Source organism: Pogona vitticeps, chromosome 4 (assembly GCF_051106095.1).
Source record: "Pogona vitticeps strain Pit_001003342236 chromosome 4, PviZW2.1, whole genome shotgun sequence".
Taxonomy (NCBI): domain Eukaryota; kingdom Metazoa; phylum Chordata; class Lepidosauria; order Squamata; family Agamidae; genus Pogona; species Pogona vitticeps.
In genome coordinates, this window is record NC_135786.1 from 192,187,838 (window position 1) to 192,209,444 (window position 21,607).

General features: G+C 41.0%; 1 protein-coding gene across 2 annotated transcripts in view; it reads left to right on the forward strand.

Moving 5' to 3' along the window:
- SPIDR (scaffold protein involved in DNA repair) overlaps positions 1-21,607 on the forward strand; it is a 260,008-nt gene that overhangs the window by 95,984 nt on the left and 142,417 nt on the right. For both annotated transcript variants that reach the window (XM_020790935.3, XM_078393733.1), the window contains exon 8: positions 6,489-6,711. In XM_020790935.3, the coding sequence (XP_020646594.3) occupies positions 6,489-6,711 (223 nt within the window). The remainder of the gene's footprint in view (positions 1-6,488; positions 6,712-21,607) is intronic.

Sequence of the window (21,607 nt, forward strand, 5' to 3'; positions counted from 1 at the left end):
CAGTATCCATTTGGATTGATGATTGAACCAAGATATTAAAAGTTAGGTTTGCCTGGGTTGAATTCACTTTCGTGGATCACACAGGAGTCAGCAGAAAGAGCAGAGGAAATTGCCAATTTGAACTTATTAAGGGAGTTTTTCTGAAGCTGACAAAGTTTTTCAGAAGATGAAGCTCCAAATAAGAGTTGGTTGCCAATTTCCTCCTTTCTGCTGATTTCCTCACCACTTTCTTTTTTGTCCCTTTGTTCTCCCTACTGTAAAGTGGGTAAAAGATTTAAAAGATTTCCTGTGTGCAACTACCATAGTACAGTAGTGCCTTGACTTACGAACGTCCCTACTTATGACCATTCCGAGTTACCATCAGCTCTGGCCACAAAATTTTGCTTCTGCTTGTGACTGGAGCTTCCACTTATGAACAGAAAACGGCAGGGAAAAAAAGGTGGGAAATTCAAATTTCTAACTGTAGGTGGCGACAAGGCTGCTTCTTTGTAGCTCTTTTGCCCCAGCAGTTAGAGAGTGTGCCTCGGAGGAGGCTTGGGACTGCCTACTGCTTCTGAGAGTGTGTGTGTGTGTTTGCAGAGAGGCTTTGGGCTGCCTAGTAGGGTGAGGTGCTGTTTTCTGCTTTTTAAAAACTGTTCTGGGTGTTTTTGCAGCGTGGTTTTGAGCTGGGGGGTTATGTTTCTGTCCTGTGATGGGTCTTGGGGGGTTGTTTGTTTTTTGTTTTTTCACCCCATTTCTGATGGGTCCTGCGGGGGTTGGTTGCTTTTTGGAGTGTTTTCCCCATTTCTGATGGGTCTTTGGGTGTTTGTTTTTTGTTTCCCCATTCCTGATGGGTCTTGGGGGGTTTGTTTTTTGGCTTCCCCCATTTCCGATGGGTCCTGTTTGCTTCCCTTGCTTTTTCCTTTGTTTCCTTTGCATTTCCAACCTGCCCCCTTTGTTCTCTGTGCATTTCCGATCTGCTCCGTTTGTTTTCTGTGCATTTCCAATGGATCTTGCACGCTTGATTGCTTTTCTTCCCCCCTTCCTACGGCTGGAAGGGATTAATTGCATTTCCAATGAGTCTTGCAGTGATTTTTGGGGGGTGATTTTTTTCTTTGGCAGGAACGGATTAATTGCATTTCCATGCATCCCTATGGGAAATGGTACTTCAACTTATGATCATTTTGAGTTACGTCCCTCTTCTGGAACGGATTATGGTTGTAAGTCGAGGCATCACTGTATAGTCATTTTATGTAAGGGTTAGTGGGATTTTGTTACAGAGAGATTTTATAAAGAGAATGTTAATGTTGGCTCATTTGGAAATAACAAAAGGCTAGAAAACATTGGAGAGTTCCAATATAAAGGAATGAATGAACTGTATATGGTCCATAGCCTTGAACGCACATGAACTGAAAGTGATGAAAATATAGGTATTGCGAGATAAATTTATTGAAACATGGGGCTCCTTTATTATGTGCACACATTAAGATTCATTATATGTTTTACTTTATCAGTTAAGTTTTTGGAAGGATACTTTTTAGTGTGAAACAAGCCTAAGCTTTGAGATCCAGAATTGCTTTTACAATATTATTAGTATTAGTTTTAGACAAGTAGGAGAGAAATTATTGCATTGGTTTCAGGATCCTGATGACAACCTTTTAATGGCAGGGCAAGTTGGACTTTTTCAGTTTCTTATCTATTGCTATATGTTATATGTAGTCTCACAAGCTGTATTCTGAGTACAGTATTATTATTATCATTAGAAATAGATGTGTTATGTATCTGCAGCATGTATCGTATAGAAAGGTGGATTATGTTAAGCAATTTCTATATTTTGGTTCAATCATCATTCCAAGTGGAGACTAGCCAGAAAATCAGAATATGACTCAGACTTGTAAGGGTGGCTGTGAAGAACCTAAAAAAGATTTTGGAGTGTAAGGAGGTCAAAGCCATGATCATTTGTACTGTGCTATTCTTGATTGCTGCATGTGAATGTGAAAACTGAACAGTGAAAAAAACTGTGAGGAAAAGAATTGCTAGAGTCTTACAGGTATGATGGGTGATTAGAAAGACAAATGAATGGGTTCAGGATCAAAATGAGTGCAAGCTCTCACTAGAATCTGAAATGATTCAGCGAAGGCTTTTGTACGTTGGATGTATCATGGCAAAGCAAGACAAGATGAGGGCAATATGAAGAGATTAATACTTTGCATAAAATAGATTGACTCAATCTAGGAAGCTCTACCTTTTAATTTACAAAGACCTGTGTAGGACTGTGAATGATGAGATTTTTTGGAAGTCATTAATTCATAGGTTTGGCATAGCCAAAGCATAAGAAACATCTTACATGCCAATGTGAACTCTTGAGCCCTGCTTTTTAAATAATTAAAAACATCCTTAGGAAAAATTTCCCTCAAACCGTTCTTTGCTGGCTGCTTTCTTGTGCAAAATTACCTTTCAAATGCTTGTGGGTGTTGCAGCCATATCTTTATTAAAAATTGTATTGTGAATCTGTACCTCCAAAGTGAATGGAAAAGTGACTGGAAGACAGCCCATTTCAAAAGATTAAAACCTCTTGTTTCCTTCCCCCATTCAGTATTTATCTACTCAGAAGCTTGTGTGTTCATATTATTAGTTAAACAGAAATAAGAAAAAGGTGAACAGATGAATTGATTGGATTGTGCCCATTCTTCTCCAGGAAAGCTTGCTGGTGCAAGCTTATCCATTGCATAGTGATCGAGTATTCATCCATGCAGTATTCATTCACTCCTTTATTTATATTTTTAGCACAAGCAATCTTTTGTGGTTGTTGTGGGTTTTTCAGGCTCTTCGGCTGTGTTCTGAAGGTTGTTCTTCCTAACATTTCGCCAGTCTATATGTCCGGCATTTTCAGAGGACAGAAGTCAGAACCTTTTGTGGCATTTTAGAAAATATAACCTAATTATTTGAACTTTATATACCTAGCACTCTACTTTGTGGCTTGTAAGTTAATGTGAAAAACTGCAAAGAGAAAAGTTGTCTGGGTTGTGTGTTTTGTTTTGTTTTGTTTTTTGAAAAATTAAGTATTTTTGGGAAACACCTAATTGTTTAGTGATGTCTAATTTCTTAGGAAAACCAAAGAGAATAAAGTAATACTGTCTTCATTAAAAGGTCTCTGTGTGTCAAAATTTCCAAAAAGCATTACATACCCATTGCCTTCCCCCCCCACACACACATACCTGTCCTGTTTGAAAAAAGCCAAGTGTTGCTTACGTAAAGGCAAACATTTATCAGATGCAAAGTTTTATGATTAGACCTAAAGTAGCACTTAAATGAGTTTGTATAGCTTGTGTATACACTCCTCTTCCTTCTCTTCGGCTTGAGTGACTGGTTTTATGTTGATCATTTCCCTTGCCAGATGCCTTTTGGCTGAATTAGATACACCTGTTCTCAGCTATGTGGAACCTCCTTCAAAAAACAAAACACCAAGAACAATGAAAGAATGATATGTAACTGATAAGATGTTTTGTAGACATAACAAGATTATCTTTTTGGAATGGACCTAGTCTAAGTATTCACCATAGAAATGTTCAACCAAATAAACTTTTTGAAATCATGGACACTCTGGCAGGAAGAAGATTTCAATTGACAATATTGTGAATTGGTAAACAATTGTTTTAAAACTGTAAGCTTTCATTCATACACTTTCCCAAATAGTGATACTTTGATAGTCTGCTCATCTTTCCATGTACTTCTCAGGGTGCAAGGCAAAAGTTTTCTCTCTCTCTCTCATATTCTCTCTCTTTGTCTGTATATGTAGAAAAAGGAAGACTAGAAAAATAGTATACCTTAAAAGTTAATACAATATTTATGAAATTTGGGACTCCATAAATTAGATTTTAATAATTGGTGCAGCTTATTAGAATACCTTCTAATATTCTTATGTAGAATTTCTTCTAATTTTCTTATGTAAAAAAGGCACATTTCTAAGAAAAAAATTAATAGCTGAAAGAAGAGCAACATGGCAGGGAGTGAAAAGAATTCTGAGCATATGAGGAGAAAAAAAGTAAAAGGAACAGAAAATCAAAGCAATAGGAAGTGATCAAGTTTAGATTATATTGAGGCCTTATTGAAGTACTCCGCTAAAAGACAATTATCAAAGACAAACAGAAACTATTTCAAGCATTATGGCTGTTAGATCATCAGAAGAGGCCCTGTCCTCCAGATACCTCCAGTCTGTAGTTAAATTTATGGACAGCTTTGTATTTGCTCTGGCCATCTTAGCTGGAATAGCTGGCTATGCTTTGTGAAGAAAGGTGGGATAGCAAATAATTCAAGTGCACTAGGAGCCTAGGAAAGGTCCACCAAAATGAAATGGGCAATTTCCCTTGAGGTTTAATTAAGATTGCCGGAAGAAATATCAACAACCTCCGATATGTAGATGATACCACTCTGATGGCAGAAAGTGAGGAAGACTTAAATAACTTCTTAATGAGGGTGAAAGAGGAGAGCACAAAAATGGTCTGAAGCTCAACATAATAAAAAAACTAAGATCATGGCCACTGGCCCCATCACCTCCTGGCAAATAGAAGGGGAAGATATGGAGGCATTGAGTTTACCTTCTTGGGCTCCATGATCACTGCAGATGGTGACCACAGCCACAAAATTAAAAGACGCTTGATTCTTGGGAGGAAAGCGATAACAAACCTAGACAGCATCTTTAAAAGCCTCCCTCTTTCCCCGCCTTAATTCAAGCCTTCTGTTTTGCTTGCCTGTTCCTTTTTTCATAGTTTTGAGTTAGTCTCTCTCTGTCTCTGTCTCTGTCTCTGTCTCTGTCTCTGTCTCTCTCTCTCTCTCTCTCTCTCTCTCACACACACACACACACACACACACACACACACACACACACACACACACACACACTCCATTTTCTACATACTGTACATTAAAAGAAGCTTCATGAAGCCATCAGTCTCTTTCCCCTTGTTAACTGAAGCCTTTCCCTCCTCCTGCTTGCTTTCATTCGTCTCCGGCGGAAGCAGTCATTCAGAAGCCCCGGACTGATTTACAAGTGTCCGTCTGCAACCAAGGAAGTACAGTGGGGTCTCAACTTAAGAACTTAATCCGTATTGGAAGGCAGTTCTCAGGTCGAAAAGTTCTTAAGTCGAATCTGCATTTCCCATAGGAATGCATTGAAAACCATTTAATCCGTATCTGCTCTTTTCGTCCATAGAAACTAATGGGAAGCTGCTATTCCGCCTTCTGCCACTAGAGGGGGATATTTTCTCTCTTTTTTCCTTTTAACCTAAGATGACTTAGCTTTAAAAAAAAGAAAAAAAAGAGTTCGTAACTCGAATCTAAGTTCGTAAGTCGGGTCCATATATTCCTATGAGAGCGGTTCGTAAGCCGAAACGTTCGTATGTCGAGCCGTTCGTAAATCGAGACCCCACTGTAACAGGGAAAGGTGGCTTGCAATTTAAGGTTTTGCTGCAGGGGGTGGGGGGGATGAGGAGGTAGCCCTTTGCTCAGTACCCCCAGGATTTTCACTTTTGTGCCATTTGGGGTAAATTATCCCTGTTCCCCGACAACTGCTCTAGAAAGAATGTCATATACTTAAATATTTTGAGTGCCATGTGTCAGATATACAGATTTTATGGTGTTTTAAAGCTGATGAATATTGCTACATACGAAACAAGTTGTCTGCTATTTCATAATCAAGCAAATAATTTATCCTGAATATGATGTTTGCATTGTTAAATTTAATTTTTTTTTATATTCTCGGAAGGGTTAAGAAACAAAGGACCTGTGTGATGGTTTAAAAAACACATTTAAACTTTATATTCCTAACCTTACTTTGTAAGCATATTTCAGCCAATATTTTCTTCACTTATGTAAATCTTCATTCTTCTTGAAAACTCTGTGTTTGGGTCAGATTTTCCTCTTCTGCTAGACAAATGAAGAAAAACTAGGATTTCAAAAATGTTTAGCTACTGTTTTAAAAAAGAATTAAGCCTCACAGTTGCTGTTTGTCCACTGAGCAGCATTTTTCACATTGGAGCACAGGGAATACATGTCCCTTTAGACTCTCAATCCATGTAGGACAATGCTATTTGCTTTAATTTGAAAGCCTCAAGCAGATGGCTTTCTAACTACGTGACCATTTAACTGAGGATGCAAGTACTGATCTTCTGCATACAAAGCATGTACTCTAACATAAAACTGTGGTCCATGTTGTCTCAAATAGAATTTCAGCTTATTGTGGGATATTTCTTAAAGCTATTCAACTCTGAAGTATTTAAAATTTTAAAGGCAAGAAATATTAGATTTCTGTATGAAATGACAAGTTTAGAGGAGATAGAATTTCAATTTTTTAAGTGCAAGGAAGCTCCTTTTCTATTTGTATTTGTTCATACGGAAATTCAAGAAATAAACATGGCACTATGTATATGCATGTGTATGTATGGGGGAAGGAAGAGGGAGAGAAAGAACATCCCATGGTTTATTTACCCATTTCATTGTTAATCTTCCAGGTGGTAAATCTGGGGTACTAACTGTGAAGATTGTAGAAATGCATGAAGAATGCACTGTCTGCATAGCTATTTGCTGTCAGCTGGGACAGATATGTGCTGACAACACTTTTTCCATGGAAGAAAATGCTGACTTTCAGCCTAGACTTAAAGTTCTTTTTGCAAAAGAAACAGCAGCTCATCTCAAGGCAGTCCCACAGGATGTAATACGTATTTATCCACCTTGGTAAGTAGAAAAAAACCCAGACTCTTCTCTGTTGGCCCGTTTTAAGTGCTTCCTTAATCATGCCAGCTTATTATGCCATTTTACAGGAGACCCAGTTCTTGATAAGAAATACTCTAAGGAACTAAAGGTCTTAACTTTCTTCTCTTTACCTGTAGGACATATGCCTTGGAATTTCTGCCTCTTGCCATGGAATGTATTTTGACACATACGTTTATCCTATTTTATTGGGTTGTATTGCTTAGTTTTAGTACATAAATAGTACCCTTAAAATTATGCTATCCTTGAAGGGGAAGCAGCCAACTATTGCAGTCTAGGACTTGCATATCTTGAGTTCCCAGGCCCCTTGGATTCCTTATTCAGACCAGGGTCATCAAGGGATATTGCTCCTCCAGAGCTTTTTGATAGAATATACTCATTTAATAAGTTATAAATATGTAAGCAAACAATATAGAGGAGAAAACTAAAAAGACAAATCCCACCATCAAAAAGATAATGAATCCTCTGTTGCATTCCTCCTTTGAAGTTTTTACAAAAGCAGAAGAGGTAAAGCTCTGATAAAGGAAAGACATTAGCTACCCCACAATAAAGTCCAAAATCACTGACTGCAAGAGCATTTCTGGAGGAAATATATAATTATATAATTGTATAATCTGTTAATGACTACTGTTTCAAAGAACCTAGAATTAGAAATTATAAACTGTTGGTTACTTTGCTACATAATGGTTTGAGATATAAGAGCCTACTTCTGAAACAATTAGTTTCTTAAATTTGGTTGGGTCATTAACCAGTCAGTGGTCTTTAAATGTTTCTCCTGTTCTTTCATATTAATATGCTTAATCTTCAGAAATGATGGTAACAAAAAGGCTTTTAATATAGGTTAAATTCAGATTCTAGGTCATGTAGAAATATTTCTTCAGGCAGTGGTGAATTTATTAAAGTAATATTTGTATTACACCTGTCATATTTTGAGGTTTTCACACACGCTTTCTATTTATATTTAAAGCTCTGTGACTTGCCTTGAGTGTCTTTTTTCATTTATGATTTTTGGTTCCATTAGAAGATTTGGAAAGAAGAAGGAAGAATGTCAAAGCCTGCATAAGATACTTATGTGGAATCATGGAGTAGGCGATTATATTGCCAAGTACACAAATTAACCTGTTTTTTACTACTGGTTGTGTTTCCAGGGGCGGTACTGTGGGATATTTAATTTAATTTAATTTCATACATAGTATTAGTTTGACCTGCAGTTTTATTTTTAAGAGAAGGTTAAAAAGTCAAGTTAACTCAGTGTATAAGGAAGTGAGTTATATCATTTGCTTTTGTGGTGCTGTATTAGGATAGCAGAGTTGAATATCCAGAGATGAATGTCTGCCATCACTTTATGGCCAGAATTCTGTTGTGTAATTTATTTTTACAGAAGAGTTTTTGTAGCCATCAGCAGGGGACATTTTAGGTAATTAAAACCTTCTTACTTCTATAGCATGTCCTGCTCACGGTAATCTGCTTCATAGTGTGCAAGCCATGGAAATCATGAGATGAAAGGAAGAAGTCTTTAACTAATGAAAAACTTTTCCTACTGTTAGTGTCATTGGACAGTGATAATTTATGGGATTGAGGACTTCTTTTTCATGGCCTCTGTGAAACATACCCTGGGTGATCCGCGCATGCACAGAGCCTCGTCAGAATATTCTAGAGCTTCTGTGATCAGAAAAGATACATTAGTACAAGCCCCACCCCCTAATATATATAACTTGGTGCCAAGGCTCTCCCTTCAGTTTCTCTTCAACCACCTTGTTCAGAGCCTCGCTTGTAGCTTCTGTGAGTTTTTTTCTCTTAAAATAAAAAAGAGATTAAAGAAAAGAAAACCCTGTATCATTATTGTAATTTTATTTCTTTACCAAATTATTTGCTTTGGCCTTTGGGCTGAAGCTCCCCCCCCCCCCCCCGCCAGTCTTTGGTTCATGGCTTCTTCAGGCCTGTTTAAACGTTGTGTGCTCTGTAATAATAAGATCTCTCATTCCAACGGTCATGCTAAGTGCCTTTTTTTTTTTTTTTTTTGTCTTGGAGAGGCTAATCAAACCTCTTCCTGCCCAACTATAAGAACTTCAGGCATGGGGTGCTACTTTGGGAACAGTCCCTCCAGTCAGGCAAAACTATGGAACAACCAATGTGCAAGTACGTGCCACATGCTAGAGCCATGGACAAGACTGTTTCTGAAGCGGTAAAACAGCATCCATCGCCCACCCCCTTCCACTCTGAAGAACAAGGGGTCCCTTCGATGTTGACTTCAGCCTTATCTTCTGCCACTCAGCCTCACAAGATCAAATATTCGATGTTGACTGCTTCGATATTGAAATCTCCAGTCACCAAATGGAAGGCGTTGACCGACCAGCCTTTGGTGGCTGAACCACGTCCACTGAAAAAGCCCAAGTCCTTGAAGTCAAATCCCTCCAAGGCTATTTCCACATTGACTTCGCAGCCACTTCCCGAATCTGAAGACCTTGTCTGCATCAGACCCCTCTCCGATGACTAGGTTCCTCCAGCCCATCAGCCATTGCCTCATCCCTCCATGGAGGAGTCTTTGACATCAACAACTCAACATCAACAATCATCTCACTCCCAATATCAGAGAGAGCAACCTTTCAACATCAATATCGATTGACAGTCAATAGATTCGCTTCATGGTACCAATCTTTCTGATCAAGGCTTGAGACCTCAAACACCACTGGACCTCTTAACGTCACCGGACTCAGACCTTGCAGATCTAGACCCACCGTCTCTGGCTGAAGACTTTCAGACTTAAGCCCAGTTAACGGTTCATATGGCTAAGTCTCTTGAGCTCCAGATTCGTAGATCCACTGCTGAACCATCAGAGCATCTTTACAATCCAATTTCTAAGGACACAACCACACCAGTCCACATCTCTATGCTTCCTTCTGTTCTTAGCACAACTACAGTGGACCCTCTACTTACTGAATTAATCCGTATTGGAATGGTGGCTGCAGGTCGAAAAGTCTGTAGGTCGAGTCTCCATTGACCTACAAGGCATTGGAAACCGATTAATCCATAACCGGCTGTTTTTGTTCCATTTTGGTTTTTTTCTGGTCTGTAAGTTGATTCTCCGGCTGCAAGTTGAACCTAAATTTTGCAGCCAGAGAAGTCTGTAACTCGAAAAGTCTGTAAGTCGAGCCGTCTGTAAGTTGAGGGTCCACTGTAAATGTTCTTGGGCTAAGCCAGCCTCATCACATACTGTCTCCCAGTGTATTGACATTTTATACCTCTATCATGTTCATAATCGGGATGCTGTTTTTCTACAAGAACAGCCTGCTCCTAACTCCATCTTTGTAGAAGTTTGGCAATCCAACTCCCAACATCGACAAAACCTGATTCCACCTAACAAGGACAGATGACGCATAGACTCAATGGGCTGATGGCTCTATTCCTCAGCTGTCTTTACCATGAGAGTCGCCAACTATGGCCGTTTCTTACGGCACAACAAGTCTACCCCGATTGATGATAATAGGATTCTGACACAAACCTTTCAGCAAGAAGGCCTCTCAGTGGCTAAACAACAATTTCTACTTGGTTCTTAAATATGTTACCCGGACCGCTGTCACTACTGAGGACAAGTACAAGTAGCTCCAGAGCTAATGAAGTGGTTGGGCCAAAGCCGAAAGGATGCTCAGCTGCAGATGCGCCTGGAAGTGAAAGGAAAGTTCGATGCTGCAAAGAAAACTACTGCATAGGAACCTGGAATGTAAGATCTATGAACTTTGGTAAGCTGGATGTGGTCAAACAGGAGATGGCAAGAATAAACATTGACCTCCTGGGCGTCAGTGAACTAAAATGAACGGGAATGGGCAGATTCAATTCAGATGACTATCATATCTACTATTGTGGGCAAGAATCCTGTAGAAGAAATGGAGTAGCCCTCATAGTCAACAAAAGAGTGGGAAAAGCTGTAATGGGATACAATCTCAAAAAAGATAGAATGATTTCAATACGAATCCAAGGCAGACCTTTCAACATCAAAGTAATCCAAGTTTATGCACCAACCACCAATGCTGAGGAGACTGAAATTGGCCAATTCTATGAAGACTTACAACACCTTCTAGAACTGACACCAAAGAAAGATGTTCGTCATTATAGGGGACTGGAATGCTAAAGTAGAGAGTCAAGAGATAAAAGGAACAACAGGAAAGTTTGGCCTTGGAGTTCAAAACGAAGCAGGGCAAAGGCTAATAGAGTTTTGTCAAGAGAACAAGGTGGTCATCACAAACACTTTTTTCCAACAACATAAGAGGCGACTGCACATGGACATCACCATATGGGCAATACTGAATTCAGATTGATTCTGTTCTCCTTCATGGTCTCTTTGAATGCACACTAATGACTTAATCTGCGCCTGAGCAGACTAACCTCGGAAGCTTCTATAGCTTTAAGCACTTGGTGCTGGGACCTCTCCTACACCAGCTATATAACTCTGCCCCCAGCACCCAGTGCCTCAGTTCTTTTTTCGACTGCCACTGTAGCAGTAGCTTTGTTAGGAACTTCGCAAATAAAAAACAATTTTATTCCTTAACTTTCTTTTCCTTTGACCTCCATTGTTCTTTCTTCAGTAACAAGTTGTTTCTTCTGCCTGGGGGAAGAGCACCAGCTGGCATTGTGTATTCTTTGTAAGAGTTTTACAAACCCGGCCTTAGAGCCCTCAGGACTTTTCTATTTAAACAAAGTCTCTTTTACCTTCCTAACAAGGCTACCCCCATGCTCAAGAGCAACAACTATCCACCTCTTTGCAATCTTCCTCTTTGTGTCAAAAAAGAGAAGAGGACAGCATCTGAGCCAAGTTTGCAAGGGCCCCCTGCAGCTCCTGCTGCCATCCCCACTTGTCAGTGATATTCCTGACTGGGGTAAAAACCTCTTTGGAGGTTGGTAATCTGGCACGGAACAGCACCCCTTCATCAATGGGCTTGTTCACACAGCTGCTAATTCCGGAGAGCTGGGTGCCGAGGCCGAAGATGTTCCGGCAACATACGGTAAGCCTTGGCTTTGCCTTTGGGGAAAGAAAGGGCCCCCTGCAGCTCCCACTGCCAGCCCCACCTGTCAGTGGTATTCCTGACCGGGGTAACACCTCTTTGGAGTTTGATAAATTGGCATGAAGCAGCCCTCATTTATCAGTGGGTTCGTTCACACAGCTGCTAATTCTGGAAAGAGCTGGGTGACAAAGCTGGAGCTTCCCAGCAACATACAGCAGCCCTAGCTTTGCCTTTAAAAGAAAAAAGGGGGGCCCTGCAGCTGCCACTGCTAGGCCCACCTGTCAGTGATATTCCTGACTGGGGTAAGAACTTTTTGGTGGTTGATAATTTGGCATCCGAAGCAGAGTGAAACAGGGTTGTGTCCTTGCACCAACCCTTTTTTGGGATCTTTTTTGCTGTCATGCTGAAGCACGCCTTTGGAACTGCAACAGAAGGTGTCTATCTCCGGACTAGATCAGATGGAAAGCTGTTTAATCTCTCTAGATTGAGATCGAGGACCAAAGTCCAACTGAAATGCATACGGGACTTCCTCTTCGCAGATGATGCAGCCATTGTTGCCCACTCTGCTGAAGACCTCCAACAACTCATAAATCGTTTTAGCAAGGCCTGTCAGGAGTTTGGACTAACAATCAGCCTGAAGAAAACACAAGTCATGGGCCAGGGCGTGGACTCACCTCCCTCTATTACCATCTCCACACAAGAATTGGAGGTTGTTCATGACTTTGTGTACCTTGGCTCAACGATCTCTGTCACTCTCTAGATGTTGAGCTGGATAAACGCATTGGCAAAGCAGCTACCATGTTTTCTAGACTTACAAAGAGAATATGGCTCAATAAGAAGCTGACGACATATACCAAGATCCAGGTCTATAGAGCCTGTGTCCTGAGTACACTTCTGTACTGCAGTGAGTCCTGGACCCTTTGTGCACGGCAGGAGAGGAAGCTGAACACCTTCCATATGCGTTGCCTCCAACGGATTTTTGGTATCACCTGGCAGGACAAAGTTCCAAACAGAGTAGTCCTAGAACGAGCTGGAATTTTTAGCATATATACATTACTGAAACAGCACCATCTACGTTGGCTTGGGCATGTCGTAAGAATGGCTGATGGTCGGATTCCAAAAGATCTCCTGTATGGAGAATTAGTGCAGGGAAATCACCCCAGAGGGAGACCACAGCTGCAATACAAGGACATCTGCAAGCGGGATCTGAAGGCCTTAGGAATGGACCTAAACACATAGGAAATCCTGACATCGGAGCGTTCACCCTGGAGGCAGGCGGTGCATCACGGCCTCTCCCAATTTGAAGAGACCCTTGTGCAGCAGGCTGAGGCAAAGAGGAAGTCACAAAAGCAGCAAAATCAGGGAGCTGGACAGGGGACAGATTGTATTTGTCTTCAGTGTGGAAGGGACTGTCACTTTCGAATTGGCCTCCTCAGCCACACCAGATGCTGTTCAAAGTCCTCCATGCAGAGCATGTTACCATAGTCTTTCGAGACTGAAGGATGCCTAACTAAAATTTGGCACGAAATAGCCCTCATTTATCAATGGGCTCATTCACAAAGCAGCCTGTGGTCTCACCTCAGCCGCTGGCACCAGCATAGGCTCATAGGGAAATGAGTCATAGGAGTCGACCCAAGAACCCTGCGGCTATCAGGTGGACCCATTTTTCCTCAATAGGGTCCTATTGCGCTGACAAGTTTGAGCAGGACCAGTCCCTTTTTTGGTATAAGAGCTATGAGCCTTATCCGCCACCGCTGCCACCCCACTCTACCTGGCACAGTTCTGAGCCACAGGCCGAGGAGCGCTTTGTGCCTCCACCTACACCCCGAAGGAGTAGTGCTCCCTCGAACTCGGCTACAGCAGCAAAGTGTCTGTAGGTTCAACTGAACCCACTCTTAACCCATTCAGCCTTCTCCATCCCTTGGTGAGGCTCATGATAAGAAAGACTTCTCCCCTAATTGTCAGGAGGACTTGCCTTATTCAGGTTGGGACTCACAAGAGTCAGAGGGGGAGGAAGATTTTGCAACCAATCTTCCTACACCTATATCAGTTGCTGCAGTTAGTCACCCTCATTTACCGTTAGTAGGTTGTTCTTCATATTCCCAACTGATACAGAGAACACAGATATGGAGTTCTTTGGTCAGTGTTTTTTATTCTCTGGCCACCATGTAGCTAATTACTCCACTGCTATGGGCGCTTATCATCGCCACTTATGGAATTTGCCACTGCCCATTCTGTAGGTAGCTTCTGTACACCTTTATAGCCAGAGCCTCTCATATCACCAGGAGGCAATGGGGCTGGCGCGTCACGAGAGCATTGCTGCTCAGCATGCCTTAAAACCAGCATCCAAACAACTGGTGGGTCTAGGACCTGCCGTTTGATGGTGTAGAGCTTTTTGGTTGGAAAAGTGATCTTATTCTTGATAACCTGCTCAAGCTCTGGAAGACAGCACGGTCATTTGTGGCGTGACAACCTCAAGCATCTGGAGATGTTCCTACCAGATTCAGGCATCCCAGGAATGTCAAAGGCCCCAACCCCAAAGCTACCAACCACCACCCCCTAGACATGTGGGCAGGCAGCATCCTGACCAACAAAACCGCAGACAGGACCATAAAACCAAGCATTCTCTTTGCTGCATCTGACTTCTCTGTCATTGACCGATCAGTCTGTTTGACCCCTTGTCTTTCCAGTTGGTGTTCCTTCACATCTAACACTTTGGTATGCCTGATCATAGCTACCAGCTATGCCACTGAATTTTTGTACCCCCTGTTACAGGCCACGTTAAGGCCACCCCCTTTGGAAGATGAAATTCAGGCCTTGTTATTGTTCCTTTGCACCATCCCCAAAAAAGATGGAGGCCTCGGGCCCATCCTTGATCTTGGAGGCCTGAATTCTTTTATTACTCCACGAAGATTCCGTAGGGCTTCCTCGGACTTTGCTATTCACATGTTATGTCCAGGGAGTTGATTCACCGTGATTGATAAGATGCTCATTTTTATGCTAGCATCCGGTCAGACCATCAACACTTTCTCAGGTTTTCAGTAGGAAAAATCACTGTTTACCCATATTTGAATAACTGGCTTCTGGTTGCTGAGTCCAGGGCACAAGTTTGTAAACACACATCCTTGACACTGTCTCTTTTGGCAGCATTAGGACTAAAGGTCAACATAGAGAAGTAGACTTTGCAACTTACACAAATGTGTAAATTATATTAATGCTACTTTGAATGCTTTCTTGAAGTAGGCTTTTTTCTCTGACAACAAGATTGTAAAATGCATGGTTTGTTATACTCCTTTTCTTCAAGCGCTTGGTCCCTGCCCTACAGGTCCAGTGACTTCTGGGGCTGTTGGCATCTACCATAGCTGTGGTACAGCATGCTGGATTAAGGATGCAGTTTCTTCAAGCCTGGTTTCTCTGATTCTTCTTGCAACCACCCATCCACGTTGCTCCAGGTGACTCCAGAGCTTGCCGCACAACTGGACTGGTGGAAATCCCCCCCCCAACCTATGGATAGGAGACCCTTTGGTCGCTTGACCCCACTGGTTCTGTGAACTGCAGTTGCCAGCCCGTCAGGCTGAGGGGGCTTGTCTACACCACCATGCTGTCCATGGCCGCTGGTCCACGATAAAAGCCAGCTTGCATATCAATGTACTGGAGCTCCCGACAATCACCAACGCCTTTAGGGTCTTCGGGCCCCTGCACTTTTAAGGTGCTATACTCAATATGCCAGCAAATTTGGAAATCTCAGCAGTGGCCAGAGGATTGGAAAAGATCAGTCTACATCGCAATCCCAAAGAAGGGCAGCGCCAAAAAATGCTCCAACTACTGTACAATTGCACTCATTTCACATGCTAACGAGGTTATGCTCAAAATTCTACAAGGTAGGCTTCAGCAGTATGTGGACCAAGAAGTCCCAGAAGTTCCAAGGGGCAGAGGAACTAGAGACCAAATTGCTAACATGCGCTGGATTATGGAGAAACCCAGAGGGTACCAAAAAAGCATCTACTTCTGCTTCATTGACTATGCAAAAGCCTTTGACTGTGTGGACCACAGCAAATTATGACAAGTTCTTAAGGAAATCAACCCTGAGTGCTCACTGGAAGGACATTTCCTGAAGCTGGGGCACCAATACTTTGGCCATCTCATGAGAAGAGAAATCTCCCTGGAAAAGTCCCTGATATTGGGAAAGTGTGAATGCAAGAGGAGAAGGGGACTACAGAGGACGAGATGACTGGACAGTGTCATTGAAGCTACCAACATGAATTTGACCCAACTCTGGGAGGCAGTAGAAGATAGGAGGGCCTGGTGTGCTCTTGTCCATGGGGTCACGAAGAGTCAGACACGACAACGGCTAAACAATAAAAATTGGCTAAACATTCACTAGAAGTCCAGTGCAGCTTTTGGACATTCTATACTTTCTTCTACCTTGGCATGCCACCTTCTTCCAGGTAAGCCTGCTTGTTAGTCACTGAGAGTGTGATTTACAGAGGTCACAAAGAAGGACAGATTACCTACCTGTAATTGTAGTTCCTCGAGTGGTCCTCTGTGATTCACACATTCTGACGCAGCTCCCCCACTGTCACACTCTTACTCCTAAGCAGTGGTTACCTTAACTGAAGGGAGAGTCTTGGCGCCAATATATTCCAACAAGGCTCCGTGCATGTGTGGATCACCCAGAGTCTAAATCAGAGAGGGCCACTCGAAGAACTACAATTACAGGCAGGTAACCTGTCCTTCCATCCCAGGACTCCCACAGTTTGCATGTAGTGGACTGGATTACTCATGAATTGGACCAGCTGCAGGCAGAAAGAGGTCCTCTCTAATGACTGAAATTTCCCTGTCAGTGACTTTTGCAGATATAATTTATGCAACAGGATTTTGAACATTGTTTAATTCTTACTGTGTGCACGTCACAGAATGAATATTCTTAATATTTTTTCCACAAAGTTATTTTAGCACAGTAATCAAAGATGAAACAACTGCCAGCATTCTATTGGATTTTACTCTTGAGTAATTCAAATTGCATTAGCCATGGGGTCAAGTTGCAGCAAATTATGTCCTGGGCTCACAACCAGGCACCTTGTTCATCAGCTGCAATCTTATGCTAGACTTAGGTATTTCACTAACTCTGGAGCAGAATCCCAAGAAGATTCTGGCTAGTTTTAAGGTGATAACACAAGACATGAAAGCAGTACCTAAAAAAGAAACAGAGTGGAGGAAGTGACATATATGGCCCATTGATTATTTAGGCAGGCACCAAGTGAATCCCAGTCATTGCCCAAAGGATTGTTAAGAACATTAAGTAGTGTTAGCATGATGTGTAATAATACACACTATAAAGTTACGTATCTTTCTGTCCCCCTTTCAAATATAGCAAACATGGATTTCTGGTTTTAATATTTTTTATGCTATCTCCACAGACTGATTCTGTTTCCGTTACTAAGCAGCACAGTGTAGTGGCTAACTGCTGAAAAATACCAGAACAAGCAAGTTGCTAGCCATTTAATTAATTAGATCTCTTTGGAGTGCTAATTCTCATTTTATTTGACTTTTGTTCCACCTTTCTCCCTTAACTGAAGCTTAGGTACAGATAAACCCCTTTATTATTAAAAACACCTATGAATTATTAACCATCTGCCATCTTGTTTCACTTTCCTTCATTTTGATAAGTACACAAACTTGCTATTTCTTTTCACTTTCAATGACAAGTTTTTTGTTCATTTCTACTTCCATCCATTTAGCATGAATATAAACCCTCTGTATAGGTGCTGTGCAATTTGTGTATTTCAGGATATGTATCATGTTAGCATGCTAGGTCAAAATGCAGTTGAAGTATAGTAGTAGTAATAGTTTTCTTCATGTTTACTTACTATTTAGATGCAAAAGAAAATAATACTATAAAAATCTAGACATCTATCGAAATCTTACTTGCAATTTACACATGTGCAAGTGAAACTGCATATGCTGAGCTGGTAAATTGCAACTAGTTAATAAGGTGTGAAGTGCATTGGTGGTTTGCAGCCATGAGCATGACTAGGAATACAATCAGTACAGTACCTTGTAAATTCACAGCAATTCACCTCCACAACTTTTGCGATTGTGCATACACACACAGATCAGTGATAGAATTCTGGCCCTTGATACAGGAGAAGATTAAAGAAATCTAGAAATCTTTCTCATGACAAGACCAGAACTTATAGTACATTTTTGTCTCATTTTGACAAAGAATGAACTGAAACATAAATGGAACTATTTGAAATGATTCTGTTTAAAAAGAATGTGTCATGGCTAACTTTTTTAACTTGGGAAGAAAACTGTTGAACTGCAGTGAAAATGATCTAGTGACATATCAAGAAGAGTATTTTAGACTTGAATATTTCTGTCTCTTATAAAAGAGGAAATTCCAAGAATACTGCACTGACAGAAATGGGGAATGGGTTACTGTCCACTGGCGTCAAACAAGGGATAGCAGACAGTTTCATTAAAGACAGTAAAAAAAGTATAGCAAAGATTTAATTCCAGCCTAGATACAAAACTCTCTATTAGACATAGTTTTTTAAAAAGGAGCATTCTTATTTGTGTTTAATTCCATTACAGATTCCTTATTTTATTTGAGGGGGAAGTTTTGGAGCTAAAATCTCATCCTGATAAATATAACAGCAGCCCCCTAACCCAGTTTGTGCTGGGTGACAGTGCTACCCTATACCTTTTTAGCAATATTACAACCTGATTCTTCTCTAGGTTCAAGATATTATTTGTGCATTTCAGGATCCTTTCCTTCCTCCCTCCCTCCCTTCCTCCCTCCATCGATAGGCAGGTATGTCATTAAAAGAATATTTAATGCTAAGAACAATGGATATACAAATGCTGAAAAGCATCAAACACCACTCTAGGAAATAGTAAACAAAAGTAACACCAAAAACACATTTAAAGCACTAAGACACAACAGTCTCTTTAAAAACCCCACTCAGGCAGCCAGTCACTGAGAGAAAGCTTGTCAGAAGAGAAAAGAGATGGGGCCATCCTGGCCTCCTGTGGAATGGATTTCCAAACCTTGGGAGCAGCAACAAAGAAGGACCTCTCTCATGTTCCCACCAGATGCACTTTGTGTTTGGTCTGAGAGAAAAGCCTCTTCTGATTATCTTAACACCTGAGCAGGCTCATAATTGGAGATGGGCACAAATACCCAGTTCAGCAGTTTGACACAGTTTTTTTTCCTGGCCAAGAGGCTGATCTACAGTTTGACGCTCCACCCCCTTCAGTGGTCTATAACAGTAGTCCTCAACCTTGGGCCTCCAGATGTTCTTGGACTACAACTCCCAGAAGCCTTCACCACCACCTCGGCTGACCAGGATTTCTGGGAGTTGAAGTCCAAGAACATCTGGAGGCCCAAGGTTGGGGACCACTGGTCTATAAAACATAGGCTGATCATTTTCTGAAATTCTTTGGTGCTCTCCAGTAGCCAGCAGATATTTTCAATATGATTTTGAGTGCCCCTTCCTTTTTGGAATCCAGTTTGGCATTTCTTGCTCCATATAAGGTAAAAGCCTTAGATCGTCTACACTCTTGTCTTTCCAGTCAGTGTGTATGAGTGTGGAAGCTGGACAGTTAAGAAAGCCAATAGGATTCGTTTGAAATAAGGTGCTGAAGAAGGGCAATAAGAGCTGAATAGGGCAAGTGAGGGTAGATCACTTTTTGGGATCATTCACTCATGCATTTGCTGTAAGTTGGAAGTGACTTGACGCCCCTGAAACAGCAGCAGCAGCAAAGAGAACTGATTCCGTTCTTGGATGAATGAGTAGGAAACGGGGTGTCTAGGAGTCTTGTAAAGAGTCTTGTAAAAGATGAAGCAAGACTACTGTATTGCAATTTGGCTTCCAGTTTTGTTCAGCCACCATAAGGCCAGTGCAAAGTCTATCAATTAAAACTCAATACAGTGGCGCCCCCCTTAACGATTACCCCGCTCCACGACAAAATCGCTTAATGATGAGGTTTTTGCGATTGCAAAATGATGTTTAAATAGGGAAAATCCACTTGACAACGATTGGTTCCCTGCTTCGGAAACCGATTTTTCGCTTTACGACGATCAAAACAGCTGATCATCGGGTTTTCAAAATGGCTGCCCGCTGTTCAAAATGGCTCCCCGCTGTGTTTAGGGTGGATTTTTCGCTTTATAGGCACCGGAAAATGGCCGCCCTATAGAGGATCTTCACTGGACGCTGAGGTACTTTGCCCATTGGAACACATTGAGCGGTTTTCAATGCATTTCAGTGGGCTTTTTACTTTTGCTTGATGACAATTTCGTTCTACAGCGATTTTGCTGGAACGGATTATTGTCGTCAAGCGAGGCACCACTGTAATGTTCTTGTATACTGTCATTGTGCAAAAAATTTAAAATATGTGGATCCTAACCTGTTCATGTGTGAAGCACATCTGATTTGTTAAAGCTTTTTTTCCTAATCAATTAATGATGTTGATCAGACCTGCAAATACCACGGAACTAAGAGATTAGTTGTGCAAACAGAAACTAAAATAACTTGGTCTGTTTGACTTGGAGAGTAATTGCTGAGAGAGGATAGGATAGCATTCTTCAGCTGTTTTTTTTGCAGGAAGAGAATGCAGGAAAATTATTTATTCTGGACATTGAGGATGTCAGTTCGCAGATTTGATTTGGATACACAGAAGCAAACTAAATTCAAGAAATGTATGTATGTGTATAGGAAAACAGAAGATTTCCTTTCTGATGCCTTAGCCATGCCCTTTCAGAGCAGAAGTAGTTTTTCCCCTGTACAGTATATCATGTTGCATCACGGGAAAGGACATTGTTCAGATGTTTGCTTAAGATAATTTGGCTGATGCTTGAGTCAGGCTCCAACATGCAAATTGATCATGCTAATTGTGCTTTTATGCCAGGAAGAAAGTGTCTGCACCATGTTATTTCCAGTGGTTTTAACAGGGTTTGCCTTTTCTGTAGAGATGATAATTTTAAGATATTTGCATTAATTTTCAATTATTTGGATAGGACATTTTAGGTCCTGAAATCATGTTTTATTGTAGACCTCACATAGAAGAAGACTTACAAGGTCATAATTTTGTGACATTGTTAACCTAAAGAGTTGCAGACAAAGTCCCTTGATTTCAACTACCTGACATCTTTTTTTACAGATATCAATCCAAAAATCCTGGTTACAATAAACATCTCAGCACAGCCATATGCCACCAAGGTGAACTGTACTGGGACAAAAATGTTTCATGCTATTTTTTTGGTGAATCATTATGCTGAAAAAAGAAGTAGTGATTGGCAGATTGATTCCATTTGAGATATTGAACTTCCTAGTCGGTTCAGGAAATATGAGACAAGGAATGTAACTGAACCTGCTGCTTGCCCTCAATGTACTGGAATTCCCAAGGGATCAGAAAATACAAAATAACATACTCAATCTAAGTTTTTGAAATCTATCTGGTGTTTAAGCAACTTTCTTTGATTCACTTCCCCTCTTTTTGTAGGATATCATTTTATTGAGCAGCTTGTGCTGTGGCTACTGAATGAAGCCTCGCTGTGTGTTTTTAAGAGCCATTTAAAGACTTGGCGCTTTAGGCAGGCCTTCCCTTCTGTCAATTCTTGAATTCTGTTTTTATTCTATCATTTCCCATCTTTTGTATTTTAATCATTTTATCTTTTGTTGTATTTTAATTGAATTTTAATTGTTGTAAGCCGCCCAGAGACCTTTGGGTAGAGTGGGCAGCATATAAGTTAAATAAAATAAAATAAAATAAAATAAAATATTATTGATTTAACTGTTTAATAATTATGATGTTTTATTGTATGTTATGATATTTTATGACATTTGTAAGTCGCC